This window comes from Fukomys damarensis, unplaced genomic scaffold (assembly GCF_012274545.1).
Source record: "Fukomys damarensis isolate Sample0158 unplaced genomic scaffold, DMR_v1.0_HiC HiC_scaffold_16, whole genome shotgun sequence".
In the NCBI taxonomy this organism is placed as follows: Eukaryota; Metazoa; Chordata; class Mammalia; order Rodentia; family Bathyergidae; genus Fukomys; species Fukomys damarensis.
In genome coordinates this window covers 54,678,604-54,692,581 of record NW_022900928.1, presented here as the reverse complement: position 1 = coordinate 54,692,581, position 13,978 = coordinate 54,678,604, and the positions used below count along the sequence as shown (strand labels likewise).

The 13,978-nt window shown below is 33.7% G+C and overlaps 1 protein-coding gene across 7 annotated transcripts in view; it reads right to left on the bottom strand.

The window, feature by feature from the left end:
• Positions 1-13,978, bottom strand: part of Gria4 (glutamate ionotropic receptor AMPA type subunit 4) — a 340,666-nt gene that overhangs the window by 61,473 nt on the left and 265,215 nt on the right. For 6 of the 7 annotated variants that reach the window (XM_010642079.3, XM_010642075.3, XM_010642076.1 and 3 more), the window contains 3 exons: positions 13,092-13,259; positions 12,512-12,616; positions 7,361-7,471 (listed from right to left, as the gene is read on the bottom strand). In XM_010642079.3, the coding sequence (XP_010640381.1) occupies positions 7,361-7,471; positions 12,512-12,616; positions 13,092-13,259 (384 nt within the window). Of the gene's footprint in view, positions 1-4,943; positions 6,103-7,360; positions 7,472-12,511; positions 12,617-13,091; positions 13,260-13,978 lie in introns of those variants that run through there. The other variant, XM_010642082.2, reaches the window with a different exon arrangement.

The following is a 13,978-nucleotide window of genomic DNA, read 5'->3' as shown; positions in this document are numbered from 1 at the left end:
CTAGGGAAGCATAAATTATCTTCTTTGACCATTACATTAATCTTCCCAAAATATTCTAGGAAATTAAAGACTATTCAGTATTTATCTCTACATAATACCAGAAATATTCAAGATCAAATATCTCTATATTCTGCATCATTTTTAGCCACATTCCACTGTGTCTTTTAGGAAAAGTTCTATACAGTTTTTCTTTGATCTCTAAGGTTCAATGACAACACTCTTTTGCTGTACAATTTTTCAAAAAAATAGAAATAAATTAATAGATTTAAAAATCATACAAATCTGTTTTGGTAATATTGTTCAGTATTTTGGCATTAATTGTGCTACGTGGCTTTTAAGTCTTATAAAACATGTCCGTAAGGGAAGCTCCCAGTTTTCTTCCAGCTGTGACACTCCCATTTAGGTCTCCCAGCAAGTGAGTCAGAAAACAGGATGAGGAATTATCTTGAACATCCTTATAAAATGAAATCATTTATGAGTGGCTAATAATTACTGAAGAGTTTTTACATGAAACATACACAACCACACACACACACGCACACACAAACACACACACCTAAGCTAAACCATGTAAATACCTTAATTAAAGAGACTTGCTAACCAAAGTGCATTTTACTTTGTAAATGATACCTAGTCTGGTGAGTGTGCAATCAGGAGAGAACTCCTAGTCATGCCCAGTTTTCCTAGTCATTTCGTAGAGAAGGACTGATCACCTTTGCATACAGTATCATTGACACGATACTGAACCCTTCATTTAGTAACTGATTTTCTTTCTTTCTTTTTTTTTAGACAAGGTCTCACTGTGTAACTCAGACTGGTTTTGAACTCACTATGTAGCCCAGGCTGGCCTCAGACTTGAAGTGATCCTCCTGTTTCAGCTTCCTGAGTGCTGGGAGCCATCCTCCTGTTTCAGCTTCCTGAGTGCTGGGATATGCTGAGGTATGCACCACCACTCTTGGCTAGTAATTGATTCCAGTAATCTTTATTTTTCTCCAGAAAATTCATGATTGGGGAAGTTGAACTTGTTTTTGGAATTCTAAGTTAGAGAGTGATTTACTTTGAATAATATGATAGTCCTACACTAGTTATTATTTTAAGTGCTTTGTAAATATAGAACCCCATTTAAACAAACTTAATAAAATGTGTAAAATGCATGACATTTCATTTTCTTATAGAGATGGCCCAGATAATTCTATAGTGCAGACGTATCCAGCAGTAATCTTCGTATTATTTTCTTAAATCCTATGCATGATTGGTATTACCAAGTGACCAGAGATTCCTACTTCTTTGAATTTGATGAATATTCTAATACTGGAGTTGATTAAAGAATGTTTCTCTATCCTTTAAAATAAGGACAACTTTCTTTTTTATATGAAAATTATTAGTTCACTGAAAACATGTTGTAAATTTACCAAGTTTTGCAATTTATAAATGTGATTATGAAGATGGGTGAGTTGCTTCAAAGCACTGTTAATTCCTAAAACATGCTATAAAACATAAATAATTATCAGCTAATTCTTTTGTTTTCTATTTTAAATAGTTATCTAATTACAGTGTGGAAGATTATGTAGAAAAAAGCAAAAGTCACATATTTGGATTTCTAATTTAAGTGCCTGTACAATTGGCGTCCATAATGAGCTTACGATTTTTGGATAAAAAATGGACAGCTAAGACTCATTGAATACTAAAGATGAAAGTCAATTCTACAGCATGTGAATATTTGAAAACTTGTGAGTTTTACCCCTCTCCTATATATGCTGCCATATTAATTTATTTATAGAAGTTTCTCTAGCTAGCAAATAATCTAATTTGCTGAATTCTTTTTTCATACTATAATGAAAATTAACTTAATTAAAAACTGTATGTTTATTTTTTACTCAAACATTTATGAAGCATCCACTGAATGTCAGGCAGTTTATTGGAAGATAGGGATACAAATCTTTTTTAAAATGTCCTTTGTCCTGTTGTGTTCTAAGTCACTGTAAATTCTCTGTATATGATTAAAGAAATATGAGTCCAAGGACCAACAATACAGTTTAATAGAGAAAAATAGTAATATTTATTACTTAATTCTCTGTCAGGCACAATGCTAATTTTTAAAATTATGCTCTCTAATTTACACATTGATACTTTAAAGTAGAAATTTCCCATTTTGCAGATGGGAAAAGATTAAGAGGGAAAGCATTAGTTCAATTTTACAGAGAAAACAGGCAACTGAGCTAACTCTCTCTGATGTGGAAGTTTGACCTACATTTTGGAATATCGGGAATTTGTTGAAGGTGTTATTGCACTCATCAAAATATGTGCAACTAATTGAGATCTCATGTGACTTAACACAAGAGGAAACCAAAGAAATGGTCCTATACCTGAAATTCTTCATATGATCTTTTGGGTAAAAATGTAGTTAAAACACTTCTTAATTTATCCTCATGGTGTGTGTCACATTAAAAACACTCAATAAATATATAGGTATCATGGATTTTCAGTGCTTCCTAAGTAGGAATATGATTGCTAAATAATTACTTTAGAACTTCTGATTGAGATCTTCAAAATTAAACCAAGGATTTGAAAGTATTAGCTTTTCTCTTCTGAAGTAGGCAGATGAGTAAAAATACTTATTTAGTATCTTGTTTCTTTTTTTATCAATTTTTCTTTTGTATAGCTAGAGCCCATGAGCACTCTGTTCTTTGTTTTCCTGCCAAGGATACCCAAGAAAGCTAGAAAAACCTTCAGGTTCCTGATGATGTGGATTAGAAATTCAGCCAGCCTCTTTGCATAACCAGGGCCACAAACAAAGACTGAGACAGGCAAGCGCTGTATGTAGCATAAGAGAAGCAAGATGATCACACTCTCAGGGAGAGAAAAGTTAGGCTTTTCTTGCACAACAGCTGTCACGGTTGCTGAACTCTACCCAATTGCTTTGAATGTGTCACTTTTGGTTTTCTTTCATGTCAAAACCGAAGCAGTATCAGATCCTCAAAACTCTAAACCTCATTTGCCCCATCCCTAAAATTACAAGTCTGCATGTAGCAGTTTAGACATTGCATACTGAGGAGATTTAATACAGAGTTTTAGACTTACAATGGGTGAACAATATATAACAAATTTTCAATATAACAAAGTGAAGTTTTGCAAAACATTAAGGGAATGGAGTATTTTGTACAATAATCTTATGGATTCCCTAGTATTTGGTTGTCAATAAAAACAGAAGGATCAGAGGAGTGAAATATGACACCTTCTTTTCTTAAGAGTATAATCTTCCCTTGTTATTATCAACTACTGCAGTCTGTAGAATAATAATTCCTCAGCAGCTATTTTACATGCATTACTTCTTAGTGATAATGAGTTTATTAAGACAATTTTCATAATAGATGGTGTCCTACATCTGCTCTGTTATTTAAGAAGTCACTCTGTGTCTAAAGTATCTACATTAGAACTTTCTTGTGAAAATAAATTTAGATGAGTTTTAATCTATAGAATATAATTTTCCTACTGAGAAAAGTTTAAATATAATTTGTATTTAGCAAAACAAAAATGTTGAAACAAGATACTCATTAGAAAGGCTTCAAGATTTTCTAAGTATCACAACTCTTATAAGTTGTATTAAAACAATCAATATAATAAAACAAATTGTATCAATCTTTATTTCCCATTTGGATATTTGATTTTCTCCAAAGAATGTTAATGCATTTCGATGACTTATTCTATGGATAAAATTCTGAAAAGTGGAAATTTTAATGTTATTATTCAATTTGGGAAAAAGGAATGAGTTTCATGGTTATACAATTTTAAGTTTAGCCAAAATAATGTATATTGAAGCAAACTGAGTTATAAGTCCTTTTGTCACAGTGAATGTAGAAGTGAAGAGTTAATATTTGGTATGAGGAATAAAATAAATTTTAATTTTTGTTCTATATTAATAAATATATATATTATATGTACATACATATGTAGGAATGCATATATTATGTATAAATTCACATTAATGAATATATGGTGCATAAATACACATGTGCATAATATTATACCACAGTTATATATATGTATTGTGCATCTACAAAATATCAAATAACTCATAAAGTCTATAAAAAGTAACTTCTAGAAAGTTCAAGTAGGATAAATAAAATTGCTTTAGATTTGTAAAATAATTTTGATGCTGTAGTGAATAAATTTGACTTTATGGAAACCTTTCCTAAAGGATTACTATATTCATATGCTGATAAAAATATTCCATTAGCTGAGTAATGCATCATAATCAGCATTTAACTTTACTAGTAAAGCTCTAGGGAAAAGGGCTTGTCTGAAATGTCACTACAGTATCTTTTACTATAGAGTTGAACAGTCAAAGCAAGATTACAGAGGAAATCACACCTTTTCTTCCCTTAGATTCTACTATAAGCTACCTTTTCCTCAATTTCTGTACTTATTCTAAGCACATGCCACAGATCCAGTTTCCTTAAGTTGTTTACAAAAATTATTACTTTGAATGCAAACAGTTAAATCAGTATGGTCACAGTGTCATGTATATCATAGATTTTATAAGATTACTAGTCAATAATATAAAGATTATGACATTATCAATTTTATTTTCCACTTATTTATATTTGGTATGCCTCACTTGGAAAAGTATCCATCATTAAAATGAAGATCACATTATAAATATACATAGCACATAAGCAAAAGTAAAATTTAAATAATATGCAAATGAACATTCCATTTTATATAAGAATGAAAATAATTATAATTATGAATTATGTTTCTTATCTACTAACTCTCACTAGAACATAAATTCTCTCACTGCTGGATTTTTGTCTGTTGTTTTCATTGACATATCCCCAGGATCTATAACTGTGCCTCATACACAGCAGACGCTCAATAAATATTTATGAATGAATAACTGATTTTTCAATCAATTTTATTTAATAATAGCATATATAATTACAGTGTGCTGACATATAAATAACAGCATACACAAAGGAAAGACAAAGGAAAAACAGCAATACCATATCAATTTTCATAAAAATGAGTAATTCCAGTACTCATTCCCAGCCTTATTATTTATGTAGGTATCTATATTGCACATTACAGTGTCTGGCTAACTCCATCTATGTTGGGTGTTTTCATTTGACCTTGGGGAATTATTACATGCAGATGTCCATATCTCATTCATTTCCAAGGAATCATTTCTTTCAAAATGAATGAGGTGACGGAACTGTCACAGGTACTAGACTACCATTTTAAAACAAAGCAAATACAAAGAACACTTTCAGGGGAAATATTTTAGTGTATCGTTTTGAATTACTGAATAATTATGCATTTGCAAATACCAGAGGTATTATTGATGTGAAGTTCACATTTTTATTCAAAAAGACAGATACTAGTATTACACTTTTTTGATAGCAAAAATATTGATGGCATCATTCAAACACCAGATAATTTTACAGAATATTCTTTAAAGATCTATAGGAAACAGTTGGATTTCGCAGTCATTTTTACTTACTTTTTGATAGCATGCTTCCTCAAAACTAGCCATGCTTATAAAATTAATTATGTATTTCAGTTTTAAGAATATATCCAAACCTGTTAATAACAGGGATGGAAAGGAGATTTTCTACATTATATCTATAGCACACATTAATACATTTTATTTCACAAAAGCAGGCAAATTTTCAAAATTTCTAAGGAAAACAATTGTATATATTCATAAAACAAGCACAAATTCAGAGATTCCTACTTTTAGAAAATCTACCCTGGCATATAGGAATGATATAATTTCATGACTTATGTACAAAGACCTCATTTCACAATGTGGGAATTCACGTGTCAGAATCACTAAGCGATTCTTTTCAACATCTATTTTCCTTGAGAAAGATGAGAATTATTTCTTCTTTTGCTCTAGCATCTCTGAAAAGTCACAAATAATTAAAAAAATTGTTTTCTGGTAGTCCAGAGTTGGTCATCCAAGAAGAATTCCACATGAAAAATAAGCTTAAATTTACTACACAGGAGAACAACACTTGAGCCTTAGTAAGGAATGGTCGAACAGCGTGGAACTCTTTTCTTTCTTGTTCAATTTCTTAAAATAGGATTCTTCATCGCAGGCTGAAAAGAGGAGGACTGTACTGAAGTATGAATTTCCATTACTGTCTTTTATTTTAGGAAAAGAAATATATATATATATTGCTTTCAAGTCCCATGCAAACATTACACAATTAAGTTAGGTTTACACAAACACTGCTGTTGGTTGGTTTGCTTCTTAAAACCATCAACTTTCAATCAAGACTTGTCAAATTACATTAAATTGCTAAATGGTGATCCAACACAGATGTAACTAACTACAACATATGAAAGCTTCTCTCTGGTATGTGCATGCATTGACCTCAATGTCAATTTTAGAAACAACTTGACATTACTAAAAATCTAAAGCTAAAAATTAAAATTGTGAAAGCTGAAAACTAAATTACATAAATACTTACATTGTATTTAGAGTAAGTGCTTTCATAAATAATTAATAATATGCTTTGCCTAAAAAGACAGTGAGCCGAGGATATATAACTTTAAATTAGAAAAGGTCACCTATTGTTGATCTCCTTTGACTGGCATTGATTCTAAAGGGCATGTTTGACTTTAGAAGAGAAAAATATATAACCCGTTCTATTATTTAAAAGATACTTTCATGAGAACCTCTGAAGAAGCAGCCCTAAAATTTAGAGGATTTTTCATTTTATGATACAATCAAATAAAGCAATCACAGCTTTCTTAATTACTAGAAGTCCAATAAATTATATGTGTATTTCTCACTGGTCAAAACCTTTTTTCACATTAAAAATAATTGTAAAGCAAAATTAATTTTTAAAGCATTCAGTTAAATAAAACATGCCCATTAAAATCTCCACATTATAAACAGACAATCCAAATCATTATTGGGTGATTAAACTCCCTGAAAATTATAATTTTAAATGCTATTAAGTATTACGACATGGATTTTTTCAAAAAGACATAACAACAATAATATGGTGTTTACTACTAGATATTTTATGAGGATGTTGACCTTTTTCATGTTTAGCATTTTGTATTTAGGTCTTAGTATTTCATACATTTCCATCTAAAGTTTAACAGTCTCAACTTTTAACATCTAAGAGTTTTTTTCAAGAACAATGCAGTAAAAGGTAAAATAATACAAGTATTGAATGTACTCAAAGCTCAGGACAAACCTATTCACACTCAATAGACTTTAGTGGATCAGAGCACTTATGCCACCAGTAAGATTCAGCTTTTACCCTCCTTATTCATCATAGCCAGGTAGTTAAAACTGCCTGTGGACAAAACGGAACACCATAAGGCACACACCAAAACTTACCATAATTGTGGTTACAACCACTGTTCTGTTCTCAATAGCCGCTGTGTCATTGCCAAGAGTGGGAACATCTTGAATCAAGACTAATTTATCCATATCATTCCAGTAACCAACCTGCCAAACACAGAAAATGCTTGAAAACATATTTCACAAGAGTATTCTCTAGTTCTCATTGGAATAAGTAGTATAAATAAATAAACAATCAAAACAAATTTAAAAAGGGAACCAGGGCCAGGGATTTAGCTCAGTAGCACTGCATCTGCCTCACAAGCATAAGGTCCTGAGTTCCATCCCCAGTACACACACACACACACACACACACACACACACACACACACACACACAGAAAATAAAAAGGGAATGAAAAAGAGTGAAAGTTTTAAAAATTGCTGATAAGTTGTTCTCTTGGTATTAAACGATTCTGCCATTTTATATATTTAGCAAATCATACAATAGCTGAAACATTGGAAAGGGTGGTTCCAAAAGGAATACAGACACAGATGGAACATCACTGGTGCTTCCCCCTCTCTTCAAGTGAGATGAAGTAGTACTCCTAAGATTATTTATATGATTTTATTCATAAAAGCACAAGTTATGTTATGAAGAGAACACCAAATTTATAAAGGATACTTTCAGGCAAAAAAAGTTGGTATATTTTAAAAGCAATGTAATAATGGTTCTTGGTTTGATATAACCAAATCTCTTGATAGAAATACCTTTGACAAAATGTTACCTACCTCAGAGATGAATAGTGATGAACAGTTTTCACTTTCAAAGCTTATATTTAAATGTGCGTTTTAACTTAAAATCGTCATATTATTTTCACATTTAGAAGTGAACTATTTTTCCATAATGTAGATCAAGTACAGTAAAACGTAGTAAATACAATGAGATCTTACTAGAAGTTTAAGACTCTTTGAGTTACCCAAATCCTTAAATGGCAATACTGACTATCACACCCTGTGTGCCTGTTCTAGGGCAGAGGCTGCATTCAAAGCTTGCCTTTATTTGCATCTTTTTTTTTTTTGGTACCAGGGAACGAGCTCAGGTCCTTGAACTTGGGAGGCAGGCACCAGAACCACTGAGCTAAACCCCCAGCCCTTTATTTGCACCTAAATGTTAATACATATACCAAATGTAGACATTGGCGCTGTTGTTATCTATATTTTAGCTACGAAGATCGACTTTAGAAAGTCAGATCAATTATATAGAGTCACACCCTCAGGATCAGAATTAAAAACTCAGATCTGTAAGACCCCAGCTTGGTATTATGTTGCTCTCATGGAAACAGCTTCCCGAAATGGGTGTTCATTTAATACTTGCCAAACTTCTTTTTAAAATTTCTTGATGCTATTGATAAAGCTCACGTCTCCATAAAATGTATGTATTTGCTTAGTGCTGTATTCACTATTCTGTTTTGAAAATTTCTGCTGCATTCTCTAAGTGTCTTAACTGCTGTGTTAATATTTATTAGCATATTAAAATAGCAAACATTAATATGCCAGAAAGTGTCACTATATATTAATATGCCAGAAAGTGTTGCTATATTATTCATTTTTTAATGTGGGACAAATCTATGACAGATTTCATGGGCTGTGGATTTATCAGAAAGATAGTCCATACATTGATCATTTCCTAAAGAAAAGAATTCTAAGGCTTTGATCTAGAATCAAATGAGAGTTGGACATTTTCTCTCTAGTTCTCAACATTTTATATTTTAGTAGACACTTGTTTCTTGTCTGACCTCATTTAATCTGTTGAGGAAAACAGCTATTTTTTTTTCTAGACACACAAGTGGGTGACAGTGGTTTTATATTGCCAAAATATGGAAGCATTTAGATCACTAAACTGGCAAAGGAAGTTAAAAAATATTCATCTTGTTTGGGATGTTAAAGATGAATTTTACACAAATATTGCCAGAATAAATTGTGTATGTGTAGGTGTGAATATTTATAGTTGACTTGGATTGTAAAATAGGGTTGAGGTTAGGATGAAGGGATTTTAAGGAGCCTTGTTCTATTCAAAGTTGGTTCATGGAGAGTTGTTTTTCTAAACCTGTTCTGAAAAATCTGGCTTAATTGTCATACCATCCCTAAATGTGAATCTTATAGGTACTGGGACTGATATTTCACAGCAGTCCAGAAAATGAGCTTTGGAGCTACTGAAATTTGTGCATCTCCACCTCCTTCTAGTTGGACAGGAAACATAATTTGTCTGAGGCTTATTTTTCTGTAAAATAACAAAAACATATATCTTGCTTTTACATTGTCATGAGGATTAACTGTAAAAGTGCTTATCAATTTTCCATGACAGTACCTGGTGTATACCCTGCTCCTAAGTAAATGAATTATTATTAATTAAAAATTCATTAAACCATGCAAGTCTAGCCCAGAAACATTCCACCTGAAGCCCTGGCCTGAGGATTGTCAAATGATAAGAAGATTCTGTTACTTAGGAGTCTGGACTCCAGAAAGATCTTTGCATACGTTGCTTAATGAGACTCAGTTTGTTGCAGAAGTCAGATAAATGGATGGATTGACTTTCTAATCTATTTCAAAGATAGTTTACTTGCTGGCAAGTGTTCAATTTGCAAGAACAATTGCTCAGTTCTCAGGCGTATCACCTAGTCTCACCAGAATACTGTTTCTCATGGTAGCTTATTTTTAATATTCCTGACAGAATGCTCAAGTTGCGTTGCCAAAAGAAAACGAAGACTGATGAATCTACACCATTTTACACTTCGTATTTCTTTAGGAGTCTTAGATGAAGGTTAGCGGGGCATGAAGGTATATCGCTCATTATTCTCCCAACTTACTCTTTAACATTTGCCTCAAAAAATCTTAATTTTGTTACCATCACAGTTCAATAAGCCTCAAAAAGATTCAGTATAATAAAAAGCCCATTAGATACCACTGCTAGTTACCATCTGCTCCTTTCTCCATTGTGCCTTCTTTTTTTATATAGAGAACTATTTGACTTTTGTACTTACTGATTTATAAAACACAGAGTTGTCCTTTGAATTTAAAAAGCTTTTGTTAAATAGATAGTTTTGCAAGGTGTGCAGTTTGGCAGTAAAGTGGTCTGTCTTACCTCTGCCCATCCATTAGCTACTATATTAAAGAGCCTATGGAATATTCTGTCTGTTCCACAGCTAGCAGAGGGACTTTGCTTAAATGAGTGTCTTTGTTTCTTGTTGCTGGCGGTGTGCTGACTGAGCAGGTAAAATGGATTCTGACACAAAGCCCAGTGAGTTTCTGCTCAGGACGTGTGCCCCCTTCCCTTGCTTCTGGACAGGTCCTTAAGAGAAGCCTGTCATGGTGGTGCAGCTTGTGTCTCCTCAGATGTCATCCATCTCCTGCCCTATCTAACCCGGATCAGATAGACATCAGCCTGCCGTGGATTAGCAGTCAGCCTTCAGACCAGATGACGCTGCTGTGGGGCTGACAAGCTGCACAGGGTTTCCATGGTATCTCCAGGTTTCTCCTTCTCACAAGGATGCAGAAGCACATCCATATGACAGAGTGCAGTAAGACACAGCTCTAAAGGGTTCGTCATTTTCCGTATATGACCTTAACTGTTCCACCTCTAAGCTTTTCTTCCAGTGTTGCCTCTTCCTATTTAAACTCTAGCTACATGGCTAATTTTCAATCCTACCTCCTCAGTGCAGCCTTTCCTAAAGCATTTTTTTCCAGCTGAAAGTGAGCTTTTCCATAACTTTTTTCCATATCTTTTCCATAACTGGCATATGGAACATATATTCTACCCTACTAGAAAAGAAACTTCCCAAAAGCAGGGGCTACTCAGGTAATGTTGGAAGATTCTAGAACCAGACATATCTGAACTAAAATCTTGTTGATTCCAGATGCAGACTTTAGAAAAGTAATCACAGTTGCTTGGCTTTTAATTTTCTCTTTTGAAAAATGGGTATAATATTCAAATTATAGGTTTTCTACAAGGATTAGATTATGTAATGTACCAAATTCAGAGCTTGGAGCATGGTAGTAATTTCATATATTGTAGATACTATTATTATATTAAAGCAGGAAGTGTATATCTGAATCACTTTTAAAATACCCAAGTATTGAAAGAATTTTTAGATAAGGCTAACTTGAACAACTCTTTTCTTTGATATCCTAGTCAATGTTTTAGAAAAGAAAAATTAAATATCCTATGTGTTAATTTATAACCAATTATGGGGGTGGGGTTATATGGTTCTATCATATAAAGTACTCTTTGGAAGACTGCTGACATGTTTAGCCTCTGCGTATGAGCCATAGACTTGCCTTTCCAAGTCCAAATGTTTGAATCCAGCATCCTCCTGATCAGCAGAGGTGCTTTTTTCCCTTCTCATCCCAATAATAAGTATCCCAATCTCATCTTTCCTCTGTGCTCATTTGTATTCATCTACTGATTTACTATAAGAACCTTCAGTCTGCTCTGAAGATACACACCCATTAAAAGTATTCTTGTTCTCTGTACTCTCTCTAATGATTTCATAAATGATATATGGATATAGTACTGCTCTGTGCTCTTTCCTGCTCAGTAAGTTAAGCTTTGTGGGATTTTTCTTTTTGGTGAGTATTCCTGCCCAGTTTCTTCTGTTTTAAATAAAGGTTGTAAATTGTATAAAGATTAGATGGATCAGTTTTGGCACACCATAGAGTATCAATTATATGACACAATCATTTATTGGTACAGAAAATCAAGAAAGTACTGTTTGTAAGCACACACATTACAAGTGTCTTTGTCAACCCTATACGCCTTTAAAATGCCAACTATGCCAAGTGCAAACCTTGAAGTCTCTTTCTTTCTCTTCCTTCCTTCGTCTCTCTCTCCTTCCCTCCTCCCTCCCTCCCTCCCTCCCTCCTTTTTCTTTCTTTCTTTCTTTCTTTCTTTCTTTCTTTCTTTCTTTCTTTCTTTCTTTCTTTCTTTCTTTCTTTCTTTCTTTCTTTCTTTCTTTCTTTCTTTCCTTTCTTTCTTTGAGACAGGTTCTTACTGTGTAGTTCAGGCTGGCCTTGAACGCACTATATAGCCAGATTGGCTTTGAATTCCTAGTAATCCTCCGGCTTCCACCTCCTGAGTACTGGGATTACAAGTGTGTACCACAATGCTTGGCCGAGAATTTCTTTGTTTTTCAGTTTGACAGTGGCTCACCTTTCTAGGTCCTGTGCTTTTTAGCTCAAACACATCCATTGTGTAATTGACTCTACGTCCATAATGGTCAAACTGAACATTTCCAGTCAGCCCCTGAATTCGAACCTGTAAAGGAAAAAGAAAACCCACACATATATTCGTTTGCCACTTCACTTAGAGAAATCTCACTTCCATCTGGTAGGGTATAGTCACACAAGCGTGCGCAACTATAAGCCCACTTCATTCATAGGAATGTCATTGGGTATTTAAGCAGCATTTAAGATGGCAGCTGTTCTGTCATCCCGTGTTTTGAGTGATTACAGTGAGCTGAGGACATCTGCTAATCTGTGTATAGAGAGCAAAGCTCTTGTGTTGTTTTAAGCTGCTAGGATTTGGGGTTGTTTCTGTAGCATAACCCTGCTTTAAGATATTAACATCACAATTGCAGCCTGTGTTCTATTTACTATACATTTCTATTCACCTCAACAATGTTTATGGCTTGATGTATTAAACTGGCAAATGTAGTATTATTTATGCTCAGAAAAATTAATGTTTTCTTACGCATTCCATTTAAAATAATACACATAATGGAGGGAATTACCTGTTTGAGGGTCCTCTCCATGTCAATCCCTTGGCCCCATGGAGCAGCAGGGTTTGCCAGACAATCCCCAGCATTTCCTCGCCTTGAAATATCGATTTTCTGCCTTCTAAGACTTCGGAAAGTTTCAGCCATCACCAGGACACCATCATAAGTCAGAGCAGAAGTGTACTAATCAAATGAAAGAGAATATAATGGTAAACATCAAAATCTTATCTAGCAATAGCCTGGAGGTTCTGTGTGTTTATGCCAAAAACACCATCCTGCATAAATTACAGTTAAATTACTGATAATTAATTGACTCTGGCTTCAGAAATTTCTACTCTTGCATGAATACAAAGACTGTATGCCAAATATTACCATCATGATTTTAAAAGGGGAAAACACACTCTAAAAATAGAGATTTTAATAAACAATTTCCCATTAATTGGGTAAACCAATTCCTCAGGTGAGGACTGTGTGTCCAATTATAAAAAGCTCTAGGAACAAAAATGCTAAGTGCAGCATTGTTCAATTTGCCTTCTATTTCATTGCAGTGGTAGAGCCTCAGGAAGGCTGGGCTGTTTTACTCTTTTCCTTTCCAAAATACCTAGCCGGATTACCTGACTAATTTATATTTATTTTCTTAAAGTAGGTATCTTTGTTTAGTCTCCTAGAAGAATTAGTGGGATTATTTATGGTTATTAAAATGGGCTATCATAAATAACACCTACTGCATTTGCAAATGTGTTTTCATCCATCATTGCCCTGAATAAGAATGAGAATCTTAACTGAGGTCATTCATATATGTAGTCCCAGCCCTTTGAAAGGCTGAGGAGGGGCAATTGCACATTTGAGCCTGGGCAACCTCCTGATTTAGCAAATCTGGGCCACCTGCTGATTTAGCAAGC